The sequence below is a fragment of the Crinia signifera genome, chromosome 19, assembly GCF_055691185.1.
Source record: "Crinia signifera chromosome 19, ASM5569118v1, whole genome shotgun sequence".
In the NCBI taxonomy this organism is placed as follows: domain Eukaryota; kingdom Metazoa; phylum Chordata; class Amphibia; order Anura; family Myobatrachidae; genus Crinia; species Crinia signifera.
This window is the reverse complement of record NC_139226.1, coordinates 93,242,151-93,269,007: the sequence shown is the minus strand read 5'-3', so window position 1 is coordinate 93,269,007 and position 26,857 is coordinate 93,242,151. Positions and strand designations below refer to the sequence as shown.

The 26,857-nt window shown below is 45.2% G+C and overlaps 1 protein-coding gene across 2 annotated transcripts in view; it reads right to left on the bottom strand.

Annotated features, from left to right (window-relative positions):
• Window positions 1-26,857, bottom strand: part of ARHGEF16 (Rho guanine nucleotide exchange factor 16) — a 58,215-nt gene that overhangs the window by 9,055 nt on the left and 22,303 nt on the right. For both annotated transcript variants that reach the window (XM_083162929.1, XM_083162930.1), the window contains exons 5-11: window positions 17,844-17,900; window positions 17,109-17,269; window positions 11,899-12,051; window positions 9,422-9,551; window positions 9,003-9,077; window positions 8,752-8,844; window positions 7,751-7,902 (exon numbers count right to left, since the gene is read on the bottom strand). In XM_083162929.1, coding sequence (XP_083019055.1) covers window positions 7,751-7,902; window positions 8,752-8,844; window positions 9,003-9,077; window positions 9,422-9,551; window positions 11,899-12,051; window positions 17,109-17,269; window positions 17,844-17,900 — 821 coding nt within the window. The remainder of the gene's footprint in view (window positions 1-7,750; window positions 7,903-8,751; window positions 8,845-9,002; window positions 9,078-9,421; window positions 9,552-11,898; window positions 12,052-17,108; window positions 17,270-17,843; window positions 17,901-26,857) is intronic.

Below are 26,857 nucleotides of genomic sequence, written 5' to 3'. Positions count from 1 at the left end.
TAGAGAAATGTGACTAAAAATTGATTCCCCCAATTCTTTTGTTTTCATAAATATCCTATATGTGGCCCTAGTGTGCACGTTGACCAAACCACAGGCTTCATAATAGAAGGAGCACCTACTTGATTTTGGAGCCTCCTTTTTATGAGATTATTTTTTAGGCACCATGTAGGTTTCTAGGCACCATAAGATGCTAAAAGTTAGGAACCCCCCACAAGTGACCCCATTTTGCAAACTACACCCCTCAGGGAATTCATCTAGGGGTATAGTGTACATTTCAAACCCCCAGGGGTTTCACCAATTGTGGTACAACTGGGCAGTGAAAATGAAAAAATATTTTTTTTACACAAAAATGCAGTTCTGGCTCCAAATTTGTCATTTTCACAAGGAATGAAGGAGACAAAGCACCCCAAAATCTGTGCCCCAATTTCTCCCGAGTACGGCAATGCCTCACATGTGACCAAAAAATACCAGTTGGGTGCATGGCAGGACTCAGAAGGGAAGGAGTGATTTTTGGATTTTGCAGCTCAGATTCTGGTGGAATGTTGGTGGGTGCTATGTCGCATTAGCAAGACCCCCCAAGCACCAATACAGTGGAACCCCCCCACAAGTGACCCCGTTTTGCAAACTACACCCCTCAGGGAATTCATCTAGGGGTATAGTGTACATTTCATACCCCCAGGGGTTTCACCAATTTTGATACAACTGGGCTGTGCAAATGAAAAATTAAATTTTTTACACAAAAATATAGTTCTGGCTCAAAATTTTTCATTTTCACAAGGAATAAAGGAGACAAAGCACCTCAAAATCTGTGCCCCAATTTCTCCCGAGTACGGCAATGCCTCACATGTGACCAAAAAATACCATTTGGGTGCATGGCAGGACTCAGAAGGGAAGGAGTGATTTGGGGATTTTGCAGCTCAGATTCTGGTGGAATGTTGGTGGGTGCTATGTCGCATTAGCAAGACCCCCCAAGCACCAATACAGTGGAACCCCCCCACAAGTGACCCCATTTTGCAAACTACACCCCTCAGGGAATTCATCTAGGGGTATAGTGTACATTTCATACCCCCAGGGGTTTCAGCAATTTTGATACAACTGGGCTGTGCAAATGAAAAATTACATTTTTTACACAAAAATGCAGTTCTGGCTCAAAATTTTTCATTTTCACAAGGAATGAAGGAGACAAAGCACCTCAAAATCTGTGCCCCAATTTCTCCCGAGTACGGCAATGCCTCACATGTGACCAAAAAATACCATTTGGGTGCATGGCAGGACTCAGAAGGGAAGGAGTGATTTTGGGATTTTGCAGCTCAGATTCTGGTGGAATGTTGGTGGGTGCTATGTCGCATTAGCAAGACCCCCCAAGCACCAATACAGTGGAACCCCCCCACAAGTGACCCCATTTTGCAAACTACACCCCTCAGGGAATTCATCTAGGGGTATAGTGTACATTTCATACCCCCAGGGGTTTCACCAATTTTGATACAACTGGGCTGTGCAAATGAAAAATTACATTTTTTACACAAAAATGCAGTTCTGGCTCAAAATTTTTCATTTTCACAAGGAATGAAGGAGACAAAGCACCTCAAAATCTGTGCCCCAATTTCTCCCGAGTACGGCAATGCCTCACATGTGACCAAAAAATACCATTTGGGTGCATGGCAGGACTCAGAAGGGAAGGAGTGATTTTGGGATTTTGCAGCTCAGATTCTGGTGGAATGTTGGTGGGTGCTATGTCGCATTAGCAAGACCCCCCAAGCACCAATACAGTGGAACCCCCCCACAAGTGACCCCATTTTGCAAACTACACCCCTCAGGGAATTCATCTAGGGGTATAGTGTACATTTCATACCCCCAGGGGTTTCACCAATTTTGATACAACTGGGCTGTGCAAATGAAAAATTACATTTTTTACACAAAAATGCAGTTCTGGCTCAAAATTTTTCATTTTCACAAGGAATGAAGGAGACAAAGCACCCCAAAATCTGTGCCCCAATTTCTCCCGAGTACGGCAATGCCTCACATGTGACCAAAAAATACCATTTGGGTGCATGGCAGGACTCAGAAGGGAAGGAGTGATTTTTGGATTTTGCAGCTCAGATTCTGGTGGAATGCTGGTGGGTGCTATGTCGCATTAGCAAGACCCCCAAGCACCAATACAGTGGAACCCCCCCACAAGTGACCCCATTTTGCAAACTACACCCCTCAGGGAATTCATCTAGGGGTATAGTGTACATTTCATACCCCCAGGGGTTTCACCAATTTTGATACAACTGGGCTGTGCAAATGAAAAATTACATTTTTTACACAAAAATGCAGTTCTGGCTCAAAATTTTTCATTTTCACAAGGAATGAAGGAGACAAAGCACCTCAAAATCTGTGCCCCAATTTCTCCCGAGTACGGCAATGCCTCACATGTGACCAAAAAATACCATTTGGGTGCATGGCAGGACTCAGAAGGGAAGGAGTGATTTTGGGATTTTGCAGCTCAGATTCTGGTGGAATGTTGGTGGGTGCTATGTCGCATTAGCAAGACCCCCCAAGCACCAATACAGTGGAACCCCCCCACAAGTGACCCCATTTTGCAAACTACACCCCTCAGGGAATTCATCTAGGGGTATAGTGTACATTTCATACCCCCAGGGGTTTCACCAATTTTGATACAACTGGGCTGTGCAAATGAAAAATTACATTTTTTACACAAAAATGCAGTTCTGGCTCAAAATTTTTCATTTTCACAAGGAATGAAGGAGACAAAGCACCCCAAAATCTGTGCCCCAATTTCTCCCGAGTACGGCAATGCCTCATGTGTGACCAAAAAGTGGCAGGACTCAGAAGGGAAGGAGTGATATTTGGATTTTGCAGCACAAATTCTGGTGGAATGTTGGTGGGTGCTATGTTGCATTAGCAAGACCCCCAAAGCACCAATACAGTGGAACCCCCCCACAAGTGACCCCATTTTGCAAACTACACCCCTCAGGGAATTCATCTAGGGGTATAGTGTACATTTCATACCCCCAGGGGTTTCACCAATTTTGATACAACTGGGCTGTGCAAATGAAAAATTACATTTTTTACACAAAAATGCAGTTCTGGCTCAAAATTTTTCATTTTCAGAAGGTATGAAGGAGAAAAAGCACCCCAAAATCTGTGCCCCAATTTCTCCCGAGTACGGCAATGCCTCACATGTGACCAAAAAATACCAGTTGGGTGCATGGCAGGACTCAGAAGGGAAGGAGTGATTTTTGGATTTTGCGGCTCAGATTCTGGTGGAATGAATGGTGGGTGCTATGTGGCATTAGCAAGACCCCCGAAGCACGGTGAAATTATGAACCTAATAATCCATAGATGTGTGGTATATTTTAAAACACTCCTTTATACATAGGCCGGGTTTGTCGGGGCAAGTGTCACACTGGAAAATAGTTTGCTTTCTTATTCCCTTTTTATAGCAAACTTTGCACCTTTTTTGTGTCCTGCCCTTTTTTCCAGTGGAGGGGATTTCATCAGGAAAATGCTGCCCTGGTACAATACGGGGGCCAGTACTAGAAGTACTGGGGCCCTCTGCCTGCTGGTTCCCAAATATTAGGCCCTTTATGACTTCCTCTTGAAAGTGCATAAATGTCCCCCTCTGGCCGGTAGAACGGAATAGCACGTAAGCGTTATACAGTGCCATCTGGATGATATACACGGCCAGCTTCTTGTACCAGATTTTTGTTTTCCGCAGGGCACTGTACGGCTTCAGTACCTGATCTGAAAGATCCACTCCGCCCATGTACCTATTGTAATCCAGGATACAATTAGGTTTTGAGGTGTGGGTACTGGTACCTCGTACAGGGACGGAGGTGGTACTGTCTCCGTGAATTGTTGTCAGTATAAGGACATCCCTCTTGTCCTTATATTTGACCAACAACATATTTTCGGTGCATATTCCCCTGCTTTCACCCCTTCTCATTACTTGGGCAATGTGCGTTTTTGGGAGGCCTCTTTGGTTCTTGCGCACAGTACCGCAAGCTGCTGTACCTCTTGAACCAAGGGCCTTAAACAGGGGGATGCTAGTGTAAAAGTTATCCACATAGAGGTGATAACCTTTATCCAGGAAGGGGTGCACTAAATCCCAGACAATTTTTCCACTAACACCTACGAGGGAGGGGGGGCATTCTGGCGGTTCAATTCTTGAATCCTTCCCTTCATATACCCTAAACATGTGGGTGTACCCTGAGGTGCTTTCACACAGCTTATACATTTTTATGCCATACCTTGCCCTCTTACTGGGAAGGTACTGGCGGAATTTAACCCTTCCTTTAAAATGTATAAGGGACTCGTCAATACAAATAAATTTTTCAGGGATGTACATCTCTGCAAATTTGGCACTGAAATGATCAATGACCGGCCTGACTTTGAATAGCCGGTCAAAGGTGGGATCATCTCTGGGTGGGCACTGTGCATTATCGTTGTAATGCAAAAATTTAAGGATCATCTCACAACGAGCCCGAGTCATGGCCATACGGTAAAATGGGGTGCTGTACAGAACATCTGTACTCCAATATTGCCTAATTTCTGGCTTTTTTACTATGCCCATATGAAACACCAGACCCCAAAACGTCATCATCTCTACTGCATCTACAGGTGTCCACCTAGCAAATGATGACGTGGGGTTTTGAGCAATAAACTGCTGGGCATATAAATTAGTTTGGTCCACCATTAAATTTATAAAATCATCAGAGAAAAATAATTTGAAAAAGTCAATTTCTCTGAGACCTGTGGAATCAAATTGGATTCCTGGCATGGCCAAAAACTCAGGAACCTGGGGCTCAAAATTGTCTGGTGGTGGGGTCCATACGAGATCAATTATTGGGGGAGGGGTCTCAGCTGCTCTACGGGGGCGTCTTTGAGGGGGTCCCTCATCACCAGAGGAGGAAGAGGAGCTTAAGACGAATCCTTCAAATTCCCCGCTTGCCTCACTGGCTGTGTCAGAGTCAGAGGCAAGCATGGCATATGCCTCCTCCGCTGAATACATTCTTCTGGATGACTGGGATGACATTTGGGATGACATTTGGGATGCCATTTTTATTTTTGTGTTACTGGTAGTGAAATGTTTCAACACGTGTATAGTGTAGGGGGGGGGTACAAACTTTATTTCAACCCGGGGGGTATGTAGTGTGTAGTGTGTATGTAGTGCAGAAAAAAAAAATACTTTATACAGGAATTTGATCCCAATAAAAAAAAAAAAAAAAATTGAAGGGGTTAAAAAAAAAAAAAAATTGAAGGGGTTAAAAAAAAAAAAAAAAAAGGTCCTGCGCCAAAAATTGAGCACAGATGTTGGTCAGTAACGTCCGTCACTGAACAGCGCTCAAAGGCAACAGGAATTTGATCAAAAAAAAAAAAAAACAGATAAACCCTGTGCCGAAAAAGCTGATCAGTGATGTACGTCACTGATCAGCGCACAGTGGCCACAGGACACCCACAAAATCACAATGTGTGTAAAAAAAAATTAAAAAAAGACCCCACAGCACCCTCAAAAAAAAAAAAGGTGATCAGTGATGCAACACTGATTACCAGTGAGGGGCAGCAGGTGCACAACCTTTGGTGCAACTGACAGTGCAACTGGCAGCAACGGACAGGTATATATAAAAAAAACAAAAAACTCTGCACCCCCAAAAAGTTGCTGATCACCTCAGATATAGTGATCAGCACAAAAGGCGGGGGCAGCAGACACAAAATATAGCACTCTCTATCACTCTCTGTCACTATCTCTCTCTATCTCTATCTCTCTCTATCTCTCTCTATCTCTCTCTATCTCTCTCTATCTCTCTCTATCTCTCTCTATCTCTCTCTATCTCTCTCTATCTCTCTCTATCTCTCTCTATCTCTCACTATCTCTCACTATCTATCACTATCTATCACTATCTATCACTATCTATCACTCTATGACACTGCAGCAGCAGCACTGACAGTTATATATATGAAAAATAACCCCTGCACCCCCAAAAAGTTGCTGGGGGTGCACAAAAGGGGGGCAGCAGACACAAAATATAGCAGTCTCTATCACTCTCTGTCACTATCTCTCTCTATCTCTCACTATCTATCACTCTATGACACTGCAGCAGCAGCACTGACAGGTATATATATATAAAAAAAAAACCTGCGCCCCCAAAAAGTTGCTGATCAGTTAATTTATACTGATCAGCACAAAAGGGGGGGCAGCAGTCAGTTATATAAAAAATATATAGCACAATCTGTCACTATCTCTCTCTATCTCTCTCTATCTCTCTCTATCTCTCTCTATCTCTCTCTATCTCTCTCTATCTCTCTCTATCTCTCTCTATCTCTCTCTATCTCTCTCTATCTCTCTATCTATAACTCTATAACACTGCAGCAGCACAAAATATAGCACTCTCTGTCACTAGCCCTCTCTATCTCTCTCTATCTCTCTCTCTCTATCTCTCTATCTATAACTCGATGACACTGCAGCAGCACAACACAGCACATGAAGTCACAAGAAGTAGCAAGATCCAGGCAGTGATCAGGTAAGTATTTTGCAAGGTTCAGGTCAGTATACTGCGGCAGCTAGGCACGGTGACCGCACTGCACGCAATTCCAGACCGGAATGGCGTCTGCAGTGCAGTCATCGTTAGTTTAAACCCCCCTCCATGGCTGTGATTGGTTCGTCGGTCCGACGAACCAATCACGGCCTTTGGGGGCGGGCGGGGTGAGGTGGGGTGACACCAGTGTCACCCTTACACCCCGCGGTGATTGGTGCTGTACTTTACAGCACCAATCACCTCCGATCCCTGTGTCACCGGCGAACGTTATTCGCCGGTGACACAGAAAACGCTGTGAATGGCTGTTCACACTGAACAGCCAATCACAGCGATCGCCGACGGGGGGGCGGCATCGCAGCCCCCCCTGGGCATGCAGGGACATGTCTGCTGTCAGGGACAGCAGACATGTTTAAACTGTCACCGCGTCTATAGACGCGGTGGCAGTTAAATGGCATGACGTACATTTATGCCATGTGTCGGGAAGTACTTCCCGACCATGACGTAAATGTACGTCAAATGTCGGGAAGGGGTTAAGGAACACAAAAGCACTTATCTTGCTCACTAAGAAAGTGGAACCACAACTACAACACACACGGTTTTAATACAGTGGGAGTTTATAAAAAGAGTGAGACAAACAATTCTCCTCTAGAAAGACAATTAAAACTAACCTCCCCTGAAAACAAGAAATAAATTAAGAATATATAAAGGACACTGACAACCATATAAATATTTAAAAAAATTAAAAACTGAATTAAAGATAAAAGAATTTTCTCATATATCCGGAAACATTTCACTCATAGGACAGTACTTATTTTAATATTGATGAATTAAAACATTGAAATTTTAAGAATATATACAACTCTCTCAAACTCATCTTTGTGCGCCAACAAAAAAGACACTCTTCTCTGTCCTTTTTTCTATGGTAAACTTTATTGTCTTTGGCTGCACCCCCTCCGAGCTTCACACACAAAATTGTCTCATTTGGGGTCTACTAGTGCTATAGCACTTGCCTGTGCGGATACATCCCACCCTCCCTCTCCCTTAAAAACCTATAGTCATCAGAAGCTGCTTGTGCGTATTTGCTCCGCATTCTAAATAAGCCCTGTTCTACCATGGCATGGCATTACTAGAAGGGCTGCTTTAAGTGAAAGGAGGGTACATACAAAACAAAAAACACCTCTTATTCTATTAAATTTTCTTACATTTACCTTTTCTTTTTAGTAAGTATTAGAACATCGTTGAATAGAAAGACATAGCAGGCAGGTTTTCCAAAACCTTTTCGGAAAATTCCAGATTCTTCCACAAGCATGAGTTCTCCACGTTTCAGGAGCCAGCGGGAGGCAGAGATCAAAGGGAAGGGCTATGACAAGAGAACAAAGGAGGTCAGCAGTGGGATTCCTGTGCTGGGAGACCCAGGTAGGGGCCGCTGCAGTAGTCTAGGCCCAGGTAGGGGCCGCTGCAGTAGTCTAGGCCCAGTTAGGGGCCGCTGCAGTAGTCTAGGCCCAGTTAGGGGCCGCTGCAGTAGTCTAGGCCCAGGTAGGGGCCGCTGCAGTAGTCTAGGCCCAGGTAGGGGCCGCTGCAGTAGTCTAGGCCCAGGTAGGGGCCGCTGCAGTAGTCTAGGCCCAGGTAGGGGGCGCTGCAGTAGTCTAGGCCCAGGTAGGGGGCGCTGCAGTAGTCTAGGCCCAGGTAGGGTGCGCTGCAGTAGTCTAGGCCCAGGTAGGGGGCGCTGCAGTAGTCTAGGCCCAGGTAGGGGGCACTGCATGTATGAGTGTATTCCGATCTATTAAGGGAATCCAGTGATTTTTTCTGAGAAATACCGCAAGAACCAGGAAGCCAGCCCGACCTAGTTATAGTTAGGTATAACTAGTGGGAGATGTATCAGGCCTTCTGAAGAGGATGTAGATAGTTGGCATATCTGTATTCGGGATGCCAACGCCAGAATACTGACTGTTGGCATCCTGAACGTATGTATGCCGCAGGGATTATGTACTACAGCAGGGCAACACCGGCCCTCCAGATGTTAATGAACTACACATCCCAGGATGCTTTGCATTTGTTTTGCTATGTGGCCATGCTGAAACTGATGCAAGGCATGCTGGGATGTGTAGTTCATCAACATCTGGGTGGATTACTGGGTTATGCAGAGGGGGGGGGGGGGGGGGGGAATATCCTAGCACAATAAGGGGGATCTAATAGCGCAACGGATTACCTTGATTTTCCCAAACTCGAGCTGTGTCTGTAAGGTGTACATCTGCTCCGTCCTCTCCATCTTCCGCGCCCCCTCATTGCACTGTTTTACCAGCTGATAACAGAAGAAGCGCAGAGTAAATAAAGCGTGATGCTGGCATGTCTTCTATCTGGCCTGTGCCAGGGGAGTTACTGTACAGCGCCAGCTCTGGGTAACTAACCAGTAATTCTCCACGCTAGGGTAATAACTAGATATAGGAAGACAACACCCACCTTACTTATGGCTTTCAGTGCTCGAGTACTCGCTTCATACTCTGGGGAGCAAGCGTCAGTTTTCTGGCAAATGGTCTGGAAAGGCAGCACACAGGCGATTATACTAGACACAAGCAGTGCCTTTCTCATACACAGGGCCAGATTCTCTAAGATTCGAGAGTGATAAACAGCCAGGCAATCAGCTCCTACCTGCCATGTCACAGGCTGTGTTTGGAAATGTTAGATAGGATCTGATTGGCTGGCTGTTTATCACTCTCCATTTTATCACTTTTGAAGCTTAGGGAATCTAGCCCTAAATCAGTCCAAAGGTGATAACAGAAAATAGCAGCGATGGTTACAGATTCTGCCAATGTGTTCTACGGTGAAGTAGCACTAGCAGTAAACAGCATAGGTTAGATACATCCCATGACAGTACTCACATCCATCAGTAGGGGGAGCCGGGTAACCCGCTGCATGGGCAGAATTAGGAAAGAAATCATGGGTAGACCACCGCATTCTGGCTTCATCTCAATCTGCTTCAATGTCTCTTTGAAGGAAACATTTGTGGTTCTGAAAGGACAATGGCATAGCATCACGTAATATTAATTAAAGAGCACGTGTCTTGCCTTAATCTTTTCCTAATTTTCCTGTGGTCGATGTTGTTCTACAATTTTACAAACCCCACTTCACATGTTTAAAGTCTAAATTTAAATATAAAAAAAAATGATGCTTCCGGTTTTCGCCACCAGGTGGCAGTAGTAGACACAAGTTCGATTTATTTAAAACAAGCTATTAATATTCAAAAATCTAAGTAGTACTTGCAGCTACTGTTGTTATCTGGAGATGAGCACTCAGAGGGGAACTTCATCCACAGCACATACCTCTGTGACACACAGTAATACAATCTGGAGAAGGATTTGCACACAAACCTATTACAACTCATACAGTAAGTGTTATCGTAGGACGTATGCAGTATTTACAGGTTCTGGGAAGACCTCACCTATTACACAGAGAGGAAATGTCTGCACTGGATCATTATGTCTGTCAATGTGACATATTTTACTCTTGTACAAATTGCAAACAAAAATCATAGGTTACATTGGATTTTATACATATTTTATACATATTCAGTACATAAAGAAAAGGTTCATGCCTATTATAATAGGGTATAGAAGGAAAATGAGAAATAATATAATGTATGGCTTATTGGCTGCTGATTTTGCAATACATCCCCCTGAAAGATCCTAAGAGGACTGCCCTGGATTTGGGGAGTCTCCCTTGTAGAACACAAAGGAACGGGAGAGCAGGCAAGTAGGAGACAAGCGTATAAACTCAAGCCTGCAAGTGTGTCCCCGCGCATGTGTAAGAGCCTGCAAGTGTGACCCCGCGCATGTGTAAGAGCCTGCAAGTGAGTCCCCGTGCAAGTGTAAGAGCCTGCAAGTGTGACCCCGCGCATGTGTAAGAGCCTGCAAGTGTGACCCTGCGCATGTGTAAGAGCCTGCAAGTGTGACCCCGCGCAAGTGTAAGAGCCTGCAAGTGTGACCCTGCGCAAGTGTAAGAGCCTGCAAGTGTGACCCTGCGGATGGATTTTCCATACTCTCAGATATGTAGAAGCACAAATGCGGATTGCTGGCTAGGGCAGAACACCCAGTATTAGGAGCCACTGCAGTACAGGACATGATACATTATATGTTATACACGTGTTCTATTAAAAAATGATACCACCCAGTCTGAGAGCCGTCATGGCAGCTCCCATTGATAGACATAAACAGATATAAAATCCTCCTCTCTCAATAGCTGCCTCTTATACAGCCAAGGCTTTCCCTGTGTGACCTCATTTCCACATTAATGAGCATTACACTGCAAATTCAATCTCTATTGCCATCAAATAGACATATCCAACCTATTGCAAGGTGTGCCATGGGAGACACCCACACACCCATTCCCTTCCTGCCAGGATAATGACATACAATGCGTGAGAATGTGCTGTATACACAACTGACCACACAGCACACCTGCCTCAGTTATGATTATCCCTGTCCCAACACCAAGGAAATATGAGGTATAAAATACTATAAAAACAAAATACCTATAATTAAATCATTCTCCCTTTTGTTTAAAGATTATCTTGACATAAACACAATTGCAGCACAATAATTATGGAATAACTATAGACAATAAAATCGAATTCTGCTAAAAAAAAAACAACACTTCTGACAGTTTGTATGACTGGTGACCCATCCTACCAGGGTCTGCGATGGAAAAGGGAAAATGTGTGGAGGTGGTTAACAGCAGGATGAGGGACAAGGAGAGGTGGCAAGAAAGTGTTGGGGTAGGGGGCAGAAAGAGAGGTGGGCATAAGGTTACAGGAAGAGGGGAGGGAGTGCCGCTCTGAGCTTTCTGGTTTATGCAGATTTTTGGGGTGCCGAACACCTAGACATTGTAATGTGGGTCCCACATTACATAGACAAGCATTGATTTGGGGATTTGCACAAATACATGTAACCAAGATCTGTGAATTCTATCATCATGTAATATTTAAATCTGGTTATTGATATTCAGTGTGTTGGGGGAAACCAATACCTGTAACATGTATGGTTACAGTTATGTAGGATAGTTATGGTACAGTATTAATGTAGCATTCTATAGCACTGTACATCAGTACTACAGACATACAGTAATGTAGTGTTACCGGTGGAAGATTAGGCGCCAGCGGAAGATTAATGGGGATGGTTAGGGTCAGGCTGCGGGGTGGGGAATTTTGGGTTAGCCTAACTGTGATGCTGAGCAGTGTTAGAATACCATGACATGCTGTACAGACTCAGAGCTCAGATGCCCAAGTCCTTTTAGTGAAAAGTACATTCCATATACTGTGTACACTACACATATATACTCGCTCATTGCCCCCGTCACTTACATCAGCCTCTGCAGCGTCCTCTGCTGGTACACCTCATTGGAACAGTAAATGACGTATGGCTGGAAGTAGTTGAGAGTGTGATTCTCCACAATGTCGCTGATGTCGTGGATGAACGGATTGTCCTTGTGCCGCTTCTCCAAGTCATCGAAAAACCTTTAAGAAAGAATACATGAAATAAATAGGTCAAATGTCCCCCGTGTTCCCAGCTGCAAACGTAGGAGGATAAATCTGGGGGACAACGTAACTGGGCGAATGTGGGGGGCTCAGACGTGACTGTTTTCTTTGATGTCGAAAAAAATCCATTTTAGTTACAATTAATTATTTATTACTTGTTCTGTCTCATCCGGCTCTCTGACGCCCTTCTAATTATTTATGGGGAGGGAGAGTTCTACATTGGGTCTGGGTGAAACACGCGTTCCTCTGGCTTTGCATCAGATTTCTTTTATTTAATTTATTACATGATACTTTGCATACTTTAGAATTAGTATAAATCGGGCGCACTTGCCTAATGAGAGGTGTAGCTGGGTCCCCGACATTAGGACAGCAGTGTCTAGGTCGACATTCAAAAAGGTCAACCACTATTGGTCATCAGGCAAAAGGTCGACACATGGTAAAGGTCAACATGCATTAGGGTGACATGGTAAAAGGCCAACAAATTTTTCATGATTCCACCCCCCCCCCCACCCCCATAAAAAAGTACACTAACACGGCATCCATGTCAGACACCAAAAAAACGTTTTCCCATGTCGCCCTTTTGCATGTGTCATCTTTTTGACCATGTCCACCTTATACATGTTGACCCTTTTTTCATGTGTCGACCTTCTACCTATTGACCAATGGGGGTTGACTTTTTGACTAACGACCTAATGTTCCACACTCACAAATAAAATTTTAGTTATTTAAGGGATCGGGTTTATTTATTTATTTTTTCCCATCAGCCAAAAGGTACTGGGATGTGGCCAAAGCTACTCTGAATTTCCCCAGGCTACCTAGGAGGTAGGGCCCAAATAGATGTTCTGATTCTACCTAGGGGCCCAATTCCATGGCGAAGCCACATGGCCCTGCCAAAAAGTGGGAGATTATTAGTCTCCTCCCATCCTGCTATTATTAAAGGCAGTGAACCAACGCAAAGCGGTTTCCATGACATGACATTATCACAATACTACTCGGCAATTTGATGATCAATGACATCCGCCCATCTGCCCTTTCGACATAGAAATGCGTGTCTATGCTTCCACCAGCCCGCTATTTCACACTTGATGCTGCAGCAGTATAACTGATATGAGGTGCAATCTAATGGCTGGGAGCGGAAGGAGCGGTCTACCTGCTCTGGCCCAGGTGGGAAAAAGGTGTGATTTACTTTATACTGTAAAAGATCCACCACTAAAGAAAGCAATAATTACACACGTCGGGAATTGTTTATAGAGTTCCAACAACAACAAAAAAAAAAAAACAACAAAAGTTTAATTTCCAAACAGCAGCCGAGGGGAACGTATATTAAACCGGCAGCCGATTCCAGCTGTCGTCCCTAGCTGAGAATGTGGCAATGTGTAAAATGAAACAGATAGGATCAGTGATTGGAACAAGATGGACTTCAGCAGGAAACGGACAGGAGCAGGAATGCAGCTTGTGCCTCTAACCAGAACACTTCGCAATAACTCAGATCCACACAAACTTCCAAATCCAGCTGACAGGTGACGAAACACTCTGATAGCCCCGCTTACCCTGTTGTGACTGTCATTTATAAGATATATACTGCAGTGCTTCTGTTGTTATGGAACTACAAGTACCAGCATGCCCTGCCAACCAAGCTCCAAAGGTTACAGGCACCCTACAGACACACCGAGTAATGTCGTCAGCATCAAAGAAAATAACTTGCAAAGCTACCAGGTGAGTGGTGCAAAGGTAATCCGCGCCCAGGAATTGGGTGTGGATCACAAAGTCAACAGTGTCGACCATGAACGATCAACAGGCAAAAGGTCAAAATGGATAAAAGGCGATATGGAAATGCTCAATACAGTCAAAGGTCGCCATCAATTTTTCACGTTTTTTTTTGTGTGTCGATGTCAACATGGATCCCCAATTAGTGTAATGTGTACCATTGCATGCTTCGTTCATGGTGCCTCACACCGCTCTACGCTCGGCACACTTAACCGTCGCCAACTGTAGTCCAAGTGGACCATAAAGTATTTAAAAAAAAACGTGAAAAACTCAGGTGGACCTTTTCATATGCTGAGCATTGTCATATCGACCTATTGCTTGGGCCAACCTTTTTTGACCGATGACCTAGACACTATTGACAAGGACCACCAGAAGCTAGCGTGGTAGCTTCTAATACTGTTGTAAAAATATCCTTTGACACAAATTAAATGTCAAACGATTAAGAAATCCCTTTAATAGATAAAGTTGATCCCCCTGCAGCTGCGATGTGAAGGGCTTCCTGCTCCCAGCCTAATGCTTTCATTGTGTGATGAGTCTCCCCGCCTCAGTGACCCCCTTCCATAGCTACAGCCATCCTCGGCTGGCCTGCATCTGGGGATGAAAAGGCTTCCTCTCTGGAACACATTAGAACTGACTAAGATGTTTCTCATACAAGATTCTTTCATTTCTTACATGTGGGAAAAATATCCAGCTTATACCAGAATGCCTGTCCTAGTCAGAGATCAGAATTACTCAGAGGTTAAGAATGGTCATTAATTATCGGCAGGGAGGGACTTTAAAAACCAAAATGGACACATAATTCTTCCCCACAACGGTGTCTCCTTAGGGAACATCTAAACCCAAAGCTTAGATTTTTCATGTACTGTATAAAACATATTAATAACATCCACATTACGGCCACAGGGACTTGGCTAACCTGCACCCCAAATTTGGGATTGGATTGAATTCACAAGTCTTTAAAATGGTGCACAAAATGCGCATTACTTGGCCGGCAGACAGGTCCAACAGTTGGGAATATTATTATTATTGTAGTAATTTTATTTATAAAGGCACCACAAGTGTTTCGCAGCGCCGTACAAAGGAACAGTACAGGGAGACAAAACTTGGCATAACATAGAATAAATAACTAAAATAGAGTTCAAATAAAGAGCGCCACAGTTCAATACACATTACAGCTTGAATACAAGTAGTGAGGACTCAATCAACATACTATAAGAGGCTTGAGGCCAATGATGGAGATGAGTATGTGGACGAAGATGGTCACTGAGTGTTTGAGTATAGGAGAGCTGTGAGTGAAATGTGAAGAGAAGAGGGCTTTGACAACAAGAGGAATTCTGGCGGTCAGTACTCCGACATCAGAATCCCGACTGTTTACATGCCCGGCAGTCGGCATCCTGACTGACAGGGGCTAATCTCCCTCCAGCATAGCGAAAACCCCCCAAAATAGTGAGTCTCTGGTTCCCTGGGCTTTGTGGGGAAGTGGTGTGGCCAAATAATAGCACCAATTCACATTGCACCACACACCGTAATGCCCAGTACACATTGCACCACACACCATAATTCCCAGTACACATTATGGCACACACCTTTATGTCCAGTACACATTATGGCACACACCTTTATGCCCAGTACATATTATGGCGCACACATACCTTTATGCCCAGTACACATTACGCCACACACCATAGTGCCACTTACACATTGTGGCACACACTGTAATGTACAGTACACATTATGGCACACCCTGTTATGCCCATACACATTATGGCACACCCACTGTAGTGCCCAGTACACATTATATCACATAAGTGCTGCTTACCTACATGCTTGTTGCCAGTGGTTACATTCTGGTTGCCACAGGGGTGGGGGGGGGGTGTGTTTGCATGCTCATTGCCCGTGGGGGGGGGCATTTTATTCTTGTGGCCCAGGGGGCTGGTAAAAGCTGACAGCCGCTCTCAGCACAATAGGTGAGCGGGCTGTCTGCGCCACGAGGGACAAGATGCGGCTGAAATAGCTGACACACTGCTCTGAATTGAGCAGCGTGTCAGCTCTTCCAGCCACATCCAGTCCCCTGCCATGCTGACAGCCGCTCTCAGCAGAAGAGGTGAGAGGGTTGTCAGCTGTTGCAGCCGCATCCCGTAGCCCCCACTCTAATCAGCGGACTGTCACTGGACTTACACAGCGTGGAGGGGGGGGGGGAGGCAGGAGGACACATGGCTTTTGAAGTACTAATAATGGGCAGGGTGCAGCGACCTGTAAAACAAGGCACTAGTTATTGGCTGCCTGGCGGCCACTGCACGATGAATGGGTCCCGGCGGCAGCTCAACGCACAACTAAAGCACAGTGCGTCCTCGGGGACCCCTGCAGTTTGAGAAACTTAGTCCCCGGTGACAAATTTTGAGTAAAATACGCACTATAGTGCATTTTTGGGAACCCTGTCCCTCGTTTGCATCCAGTGGCGAGCGCAGCAAGCCACCAAGCACACAAGGGGCTTTATTGTGCTCACCTCCCAGCTGGTGTACCAGCAGTTGTGATTCTGTCAACCCTCTGAAATTAACCGCTCGTTCCCAAATACTTCAAGTACAGTCTGGTTAAAGCTGCACTGGCTATCTTCTCATGCCTATAATCTGTGCCAGCTTCAAACACATAATTTTACAATACTCCAATATGGTTTCCAACAACAGTTACATAGTCTAGCAATTCTCTGTGAACCAGCTAGCTCAGAGCTTCCCAAACTTCACCCTTACAGACCATGTTTTAAGGTTTTCCATGCTTGAATCCAGTTAATTAAGTCACCTGTGCTCAAGCATGTATATCTTTAAAACCTGGACTGTAACTGAACTTTGGAAAACTCTGTTCTAAGTTCTCAAACAGGGCGGTAGTAAGGGGCTTTCAAAACAGTCAAAGCAGGGCTCTTCCACGAAATAACCCAGTCACTTGGAACCCCACTAAGGCCACAGGTCTGTAAGTCTTCTAAAGCAAACCAACAACAGACAAAAGCAACAAAACAAGGTGACTGTTAGGAAGCTATGCACTTATTCACACATGTATAGAGGCTTATTCACACAGGTGTAGCTGACACACCCACTACTTGAACAACAACAGAAAAGAACACTTTTTTAAACCTATCACCATTATCCAAACAATTCCATTTGGATGACATCACGTGTGGAGGCGGAGCTTAAATTTGGTCAGCCACAAAAACCTACTTGACAATTGTGCAATATTTAAAAACAAGGTCACTAAAAAACCTCTCTTAGTGTGGTCACCTTTTGCTGACTTCCAGTATATCCGCAATGTTGGAGAAGAGATGGTGATGCTCGGTGCCGTTAATAGTTTGCCTCAGTTCCTCAGACTTCTTGAAGAAACGGACAAGGATGTCGAGACTGTGCTGATAAGAATATTCTGAGGTGATGATTTCAAATATCGCCTGCAAGATCAGAAGAATTGTAGATGTACAGGACAATCTGAGCAGACACAGACCTCACCCTAAATACACATACAGTACACATGTACTGTATATTTACGTGTTCTAGTCTACGGTACCCAGTGAATAAAGCCACTTAATGTACTCAATAACATTTACACAAAGATAATGAGAATTCTACCAGTAATATCAGAGAGGAGATGGTCCAGGTTTTCAGGTAAAACAACATTGCTCATTTAACGGACTCACACATTTTATTCTGTGGAAGCCAGCTAATTACTGGCTTCATTATATTTATAGATTCATCATTACTTTACATAGATTTTACTCAACAGATTATTTTAATCCCACCTTAATGGAGCAAAAATAATGTTTTTCCATATGCCATTAACACAATATATTCATACATGACCACTCTCCCCCTTAGGACTCACATGGTCACAGAAAAGTCCTGCTCGTTACGCCAAGTAACTCCTGCTCTGTATTCAGGTAGATATTTAATAAAATGTGCACGTTTTTTGTTGAAAGTAAATCTAGAACATTATAGTCAGAGCAGAAAGTAAAAAATGGTCTCTACCTCTTGTCTCTTGCGTTCTTCAGGCGAAATGTGGTCTAGAATTCCAGCTTCTTGTACCTGTAAGAAAAAGAAGTAACATCCTTAGGAACAGTTTAATAACTTGATGCCCTGTGATGCTCGTAGACATTTTATAGACTTTATAAATCAACAGAACAGCGCAGCCTATAACTAGCAACTAGACAAATCACAGGAAGAACAACATCTTGCCAGATGCTGTAGACATGACCAGGATTGAGTAACAGAAGAAATTTTCGCTAGACATACAAAAAATTGGAATAACACTACCACCCTGGTTTAAGAATTCTATACAGCAATTGTTAGCTCCTGCTTTCCAAAATACAGCATTTGCAGCAGTCCTCACTATTTCCTGGTGTCTGGCCCTTGATAAGTTGCCTGGAAATACATTATACAGCGAGAATGTAGGGACGTATACACTAAAGACTCGGGCATATTTATTTAAGAAGATGTGTACCCTCTGAAAATACCCTAATACTTTTACAAGAAAGGATCACAGCCAATATCTATGGGGGCTGCGATGGTGTTGGATTTACCAAGCTCCGGAACACAACGTCTTTAGCCTATAGGACACTTTTTAAAAATTCCTCTTAGTCAGCCCTCAACGATACATTACCGCGCATGTCCAAAGGACCTGAACCAGGGTGAAGAGTAATACCATAAGCTATCAGCTCTTCACAGGGACATGCTCTGATCTTAGTCTCCCAACAAGAGTAAAATGCTGAATGCACATTTTCATGTTGCAAATATTGGTGACAAAATGCGGATTGTGATAAACAGAACAGCGTTGTTCTGAGCAAGCACATTAAGCGTTCCTCATACAGCTCGAAAAAATGTAAATTAATCTAATCTCACACACAAGCAATGAGAGAATACAGGAAGGGCAGTACCTTAGGTAAGAAAGCAAGTAAGACAAAAGCAGTAGTGATATACAGTATTAATATAAAGTAACAATATCTCACATTATCATATATCTTACATGAAAACACAAGTTGTAACGCTTTATAGAATGTGAACTATCTGGCAGGAGACAAAGAACACAACCAGTGAGAGATGTTTTGGTCAATTACAGCTCCTCTTTCAGATACAGTACGTGCTGGTTATAGACCACAACCTGCAAATGACAAATCGTTGCAGACACACACAATACAAAGAGTGTATCAGTCCCTGCTCCAGTACAGCTTACACTCGATGGCCCTAATCACATCTGATCACAGTACAAATTTGTTCTCAAATGGGCAAATCCATGTGCACTGCAGGTGGGGCCGATGTAACATGTGCAGAGAGAGTTAAATTTGGGTGGGGTGTGTTGAAACTGAAATCTAAATTGCAATAATGCAGCCAGTATTTACCCTGCACAGAAACAAAATAACTTACACTATTTCACGGGACTTAAAAGCAGGTAGGAAATGTCACAAAGCAATGAAGAAGACAAGTCAGATGCTTGGTTGCATAGGGAGAGGTATCAGTAGTACAAAGAAATAAGTAATAATGCCACTGAATAGGTCAATGGTACTACCACATCTAGAGTACTGTGTTCAGTTCTGGAGGCCATATCTCCAGAAGGATATAAATACATTAGAGACTGTACAAAGAAGGGCAACTAAAAATGGTGCATGGCCTACATCACAAAACGTACCAGGAAAGACTAAAATATCTTAATATCAGTGGCGTAACGACTACTCTGTGGGCCCCATAGCAAAATCTTGAAAGGGGCCCCCTGCTCCATTGTCAATAAAGTGCCCATTAGGGGGGGAAATTACGAGTGTGGGAGGGGAGAGGACATGAGTAGGGCAGTAGAGAATGAAAAGGGGGGTAGAGGATGATAGTGGGGGGGTAGAGGGCAAAAGAGTGGGGGGAGGGTAGAGGATGTGATTGTGGGGGCAGTGTAGAGGGCAAGAGAGTGGGGGGGGTAGAGGACGAGAGAGTGGGGGGTAGAGGACGAGAGAGAGAGAGAGAGAGAGAGAGAGAGAGAGAGAGAGAGAGAGAGAGAGAGAGAGAGAGAGAGAGAGAGAGAGAGAGAGAGAGAGAGAGAGAGAGGGAGGGGGGGGAGGGGGGGGGGGGAGTACAGGACACCAGGGGAATAGAGGAGGAGAGATGGCAAAGCAGGGTTTGAAGGTTCATGACAGACACTTTGTGGCTCCTAATACCCTCGTCTCCCTGAGTGTATCTCTGGTAGTAGCAGGGAATCTGGAGCCTTCTCACCCATTCTCCTGCTCAGCGTCTTGGAGCCGCGTGTCCAGCTCACCGGCGAGGTGCCTCCTGCCCACTCCGTGTTGGCTCTCCCTAATCACGGCGATGTTTACCGCGCCTGGTCTTCCAACTAGGCAGCGCAGTGTCTCATGGTCCCGCACGCCGCGCCGGGGTACCTCACTCACTTGTGAGGAGTCTTACACTTCCAGGGGCTGCAGGCGGCGGGGAGGGTTTATCAACGGTAGTCGGCAGAGATTAGCGGGGAGTGGCTGTGACTCTCTGGACACAGCCACCACCACATGTCACTGGCAGGAGGAGCCCTCCTTCAGCCGCCCTCACTATCAGTCCCACTGCAGTACAAGAGTCAGTCTGGACTCACGGGCTTTCCCTGTACAGCGTGACAGACCCCTGCGTTCCCACAAGCAGCTCAGCTTCATACAAGCAGCCGCACCGTGCAGGGGAGTGCTTGCTGTCCATCGGGGCCCCCCAGCCGCCAGGCCCCATAGCAGCTGCACCCCCTGCACCCTTGGTAGTTCCGCCACTGCTTAATATGTATACTTTAGAGCAGAGAAGGGAAAGGGGAGATATGATAGAAACTTTCAAATATATCAAGGGTTTTAACAAGGTACAGGTGGGAGACATTCTTCACAGGAAAAGGAGCAACAGAACACGAGGACATGCACTGAAACTAGAGAGGAAGATTCAGGGGAAATTTGAGGAAAAATTACTTCACAGAGAGAGTAGTAGATAAGTGGAATAGCCTACCATCAGAGGTGGTAGACGCAAATACAGTAGAACAATTTAAACATGCTTGGGATAGGCATATTGATATCCTTACAAAAAAATAAGTATCAAATATGATTTGAGGTAACATGTTTAAAAAAGGGACAGACTAGATGGGCCAATGGGTTCTTATCTGCAGTCAAATTCTCTGTTTCTATGTAAATCTATCTCTCTCTCTCTCTATACATGTTACATCTGCCCCACCTGCAGTGCACATGGTTTTGCCCATTTTGAGATCTGAATAAGGGCCTATATTCCCTACCACATATACACACACAATTTTAGGAGCCAATTATCTGACCAGAATGTTTTTGACTTACAGTAGGAAAGCCCTGCAAGCTTGGAAAAACTATACAAACACCACATTACTAGGGCCATCATGGGAATTGAACTCAAGACCTCAGTTCTGTGGCGCAGTAATGCTATCCATTACAATAAAAGATGTAAGGCATGACAACATGTAAATTAAGGCCTGTGGAGATAGTGTGCCATCAAGTCCCCCTAACCCGTCTGGCCAGCTTGGCTGCCCCTAGACATTAGGTACACAACCATGGCCTTCCCACTGTGTAGAAAGCCATTTTGTCAATATCCAATATCCTGCTATATTCAGTAAGTGGCGCCCAGCTCGGGACATTCTTTAGAATAACAGTCCATGTTTCAGTTCAATGTCCTAGTAACATCTAGAAATTCTAGGAAGAACTTTTACAGCATAGTGAATTCCATTGCTGATCCTGTCAGACCTCCTGCATTTCCTGTATGTATGAAGAAGAGTTTATCACTGTACCAGAGAGGTCATGCAAGTAATGAGCACTATTTTCAAGGGTTAGTTTATTAAACTAAAAGCTAAGTTTTAAATAATGATAATTATGGTAATAATATAGTGCAAATCACCCAGAGTACACCAATATGTTGCCAGAGAGACTGTTAAAACCAACACATTTATTCCTTTAATAAAACATTACATTACCGCAGTCACAAGCCGTTCATGCATTGGTATGTTAAACTGTGCAACCATATCAGGACATAGCACAAGGCAGCCATATTTGTAGCATGCTGCAAAACCAGCCCAAAGTTACCTATTCTGCCGGTACGGTACTGGTGCGGACAACAGAATTGCATTTAAAGTACACTTAATGTAACATTTAAATATGTATTTAATTTCGGTGAAATCGCATCGCATGCCGCTATATAGTGACATGCAATGCGATTTCAGTCACTCCCGTTCCCACTAACTTTCTTCCGCTCCCTGCCTCACTGGTAATCCCGCCCCCTGTCACATCCTCACAGAAATCACTCTGAGGTGATTTTGTGAGAGGAGAGGACGTGTATTTGTGAGCTAGTGATATATTCCTGGTGATTTGGTTATTTCGACTGGCGATTTGCTTATTTTGGCTGAAATGGCATCTGCGCTGAATCTGTTTTCATTGCTGCTGACGGAGGTTGAGGCAATTGAATTCTTTCAGCGTCATCATCTTTTGCCGGTGGCAGTGAATTGTGGCAATGGGTATACTATGCGGCTGAGTCTCAAGGAAGGTATGTGGCGGTGCCATGTGAAGGTTTGTCGGCTAAAGACAAGCCTTCGAGCAGCACTCTTTTTCCCCGGGTGCCGCTTACCCTTCCTCACATTCATGAGGTTCATCTACTCCTGGACTCAGGAGATGACCTCGTTGTAGTACTGCCAGAAGCTGGATATGTCAAGGAAGAGTACAGTACAATATGTGGATGCGGGAGGCCTGCCTGATGGATCTACTGGCGCAGCGCCGTATCGGTGGGCCAGACCGTATAGTGGGGTTGGACGAGACCTTATTCATCAGGATGCAATCCAATGTAGGCCGCATCTTACCCCAGCAGTGGGTATTTGGGGGAATCTGCCGGGAAACAGGGCAGTGTTTCCAGACGAAGGTGGCCACCCGTGATGCCAGCACATTAATGTCGGCCATCATCGACAATGTGGAGCCTGGGACGACAATATACACGGACTGTTGGAAGGCGTACAGCACAGAGCAGTTGCAATTGGCCGGATACGAGCACGTCCAGGTCAACCACATGTACAATTTTATCGACCCATTAATGGGGGCCATACGCAGAACATTGAAAGGATGTGGGGCGCGTGTAAATGGCGCAATAAATGTCATCGGGGCACCGCCAGGCACAGGTTACAGTCTTACCTGGAGGAATTAATGTGGCGTAAAACTTTGGGTGGGGATGACCCTTTTACCCGTATCCTCCACGCCTTGACACGGTGGGCGGGATGTTGTAACATCCGCAGCCCTGTTCGCCCCCCCTTCGCCGGCCACCGCATTATTAATAACGGCATATGTTCTAACATATGCGGTTATTAACGCAAGGGACAGCTCTTCCGATAAGAGCTGTCCCTTGCGATGCGGCGACCGGCACTGGACTTCCGGGTCTGTAACCAGGGAGTCCATCTGCGCATGTGCAGAGTGACACGCCGGCCGCAGGGCATGCTGGGAGGGATCAGTGACGGATCCTTCAAACACTTTCATGTTTTTAATGATTTGTTTGTATTACGTGTTATTTCATTGATTCTTACTTAATTAACTAAATTATTATTCTTATTCAAGACATGTCATCCTTACTGTGTCAGTTGCATGATTTTGGAGGGGTGAACGTGTTCATAAAACACCACCACTATCCACACCACCCTGAAGCATGGCGAGCGCAACGAGCCCCGCGAGGAGCGGCGGAACGCGTCCTCCGACTTTTTCTTACCCCCACTATCCATGTCGGCGTGGAGTTGATTTCATATAGTGTGGGGAGCACAGAGAGCCACCGAGCCCGAAGCGTGGCGAGCGCAGCGCGCCCCGCGAGGGGCCGTGTAATACATGAAAAGTAATCCGCGTACGCTCGCCACGCTTCGGGCTCGATGGCTTGCTGCGCTCGCCAAACTATATGACGACATCAACTCAACACCGACGTTGATAGTGGGGGTATGAAAAGGTCAGGGTGGCGTGGATAGTGGGGGTGATGTTGACACTGCGGGTGACGCTAAACTATGGCATAGGTGCTTAAATTGTAAGCATCCATCACATCTCATACTATGCACACATGACATCCCATTGTAAGCATCCATCACGGTGCTTGTACAATGAAATATCATATCTCATCACATTGCATTTGGTGAACTCAGTGTACTCATATCCGATTCGATATTTCATTGTATAACCACTCCTCTGCACTTTCTATGGACATCGCATCCCATGGTACTATAATGCGGAATGCGATGCAATTTAATTACGCAAAAATGCATACTTGGCGCCCTTCTAGGAAACAAGTACCTTAATTTCTTTTAAACTGTACGCAAAGTATCTTTTAAGTATGCATCTCTAGTGCGAAAGCAAGTATGGCAGCCAGACACATATACAGTCAGTCAGCTACACAGACACAACCTACCACAGTGATTTAAAAAAGGAAAAACTGTTCTTTTCATTGGATTGCTGTTCTAAGAGTTGTCTAAATAAACAAATAATAGACCTGTAAAACTTGAAAAGCAACAGAATAGAAGGGTAAAATATACATAAGAACTAGCAATCATGTTGCTTTAAAAGTTATTGTTGTTGACCAAATACCAACAGTACCTTATATCGAACACAACTTTCCATCACGGAACATAGATAAACTTTTAAGGGAAAAAGGTGAAAACCTGCTTTCTTTTATGTTCTATCCTTGGGCAAGACATTTCTATGGTACAATATGCATACATACACACATACCCCGGGCATAAGACTAGCCACTGGAGGGCAAACGGCAGAGCTCCAATTGTGGCACGCAGTGGCGTAACTATAGCACCGCTGCCGCTGCGGTTGCGAGGGGGCGCCGGGGGGGCTGCGGTGCTATAGTAATCCCCCCGCCCCCCACATGCTTACCTGTCCGCGCGTCCCGGCTCCCCTCCTGGCTTCAATCAATGCTATGGAGACGGAGCACGATAAAATGGCCGCCCCATAAAGCAGACTGTTCTCTGAAACTGTCTGCGGTATGGGGGCGGCCATTTTATCGTGGTCCGTCTGCATAGAATTTATTGAAGCCAGGAGGGGAGCCGGGACGCACGGACAGGTAAGCATGCGGCAATGGGGGGAGGGGGCACGCCGGACGGACAGACGGGCCGGGGCGCCCCCCCCATTAACGGCGTGGGGCGCCCCAAACAAAGCTACGCCGCTGGTGGCACGGTCTCTATCTCAGGAAGAGAAGAGAAAGAAGAAAAAACAAACACCAGTATGTTGAGAGGGCTTTCGGAGTAGTTAGAACCCTCACCTGTGTGCGCCACTAGCAATGAACGATCTTCCCTAGTCCATTCTATTTCCTTCCCTATTCACAAATCACTGATGAGAAAGTAAAGCACCTCCGACTTCGATATGTGATGGGAACCGGTGTGTTGCACATATATAGGAGGCTTGTACCTGGAGACGATGGCAGCGCTTTAAATGGGCCTAATTATTGTTTGTTGCAGAAACTACCACGGAACGCGGAGAAAATATCTGCTCACACATCTTTATATCATTTACCTATTCCATAAATTCTATGAAAAATAAGCATTACAATAGGGTTGCATTCCTTTAATACACAAAGGGCGGGATTCTCTGAAGCAGTAATGCGGTAAAAACCCCGTTTATCTGGGTTTTTACTGCATTTTTGTATTCTCTGTTGCCCCTCCGCAGTGTCAGCGCTGCGGAGGGAATCACCAGCAAAAACAGAAGCCTATGGGCTTCTTACCGCAGCGCTGTGTGAGGGATCCGTCACGGATCCCTCCCAGCGTGCCCTGCGGCCGGACCTGGCGACTGACTCCTGGGTCTCAGACCTGGAAGTCCAGCACCGTGGCCGCATCGCAAGGGACAGATCTTATCGCAAGAGCTGTCCCTTGCGTTAATAATCGCATATGTTAGAGTATATGCGATTATTAAGAATGCGGTGGCCGGCGAAGGGGGGGGGGGGGGATACAGGGCAGCAGATGTTAAAACATCCCACCCAAATCCAGTAAGTTGGTATTTTGTACATACTGTACTATATCTGTTGCTCTTCTATTACCTTTAGTGATCCTATCACAGGCTCTAAACATCCAGAACCTATTTATGTCCCAGTACATACTCCCTGTGGCTGACCCCAGCATCCCACAGACAGGATTTTTCATACAATTTCTAATCAGCTGTGTAGATGTCAAAATAAAACCCTATGAAATAGTCATTCTGCGTTGGTCACAATGTCAGACCAATGTACAGCACAGCAATAGACGTGAAGTCACCCGCTGATATACGTAGTGCCAACCAATAGCATTCAACTTGTTATTTTTTTTATATCAACGGGGACATTGAATGGACTTAGCAATTTAAAAGACACAGTTATGGGTAACACAGACTTTACTGTGACATTCAGTAATAATACAACATTCATGGTACTTACAGCTGTAAAGCATTAAAAAATTAAACATATGTTGTCTATACAAAGTAGAAGCATGAAAGAGGCACAAGGGATGAGGTATGAGGCTTTTTAGGAACTAGTGGAAATACAGTGACTTTGGGGCCCATTTATCAAACCATATTTGCAGCTAAAACTGGTGTTTTCGGGGATTAGCCGCAAATATTAAGTATCCCCCAAATGAATCACAGGGAACCGCAGCAGGAATCTCCGATCCCTGCTGCGATCCCCCCCCGGCAGCATCCCCCATAGGTTTCTATGGGGGATGCGAAGCTGCCTGATGTATCAACATCGGGCAGCCCGGCAACGCACCCCTGGGCTATCGCCATTCTGATATGGCGATAGCCCATTGTAGCCTATGGCTACATATCGCACTGCCGAGTGGGGCAGTGCGGTCACAGGGGTCGGCGGGCGTCAGCGCATAACAGTGCATGCGCAGACCCCCCGGCTTCCGGGTCAGGGCTTCGCAGGGATGGGCTCCTTTCGGAGCCCTGTCTCTGCGTCCCCATAATGATACATCCCGGCGGTATTAAAAGCAACCGCAATGCGATGCCCGGCGATGTCACCAAGCCGGTATCGCACATTAATGATAA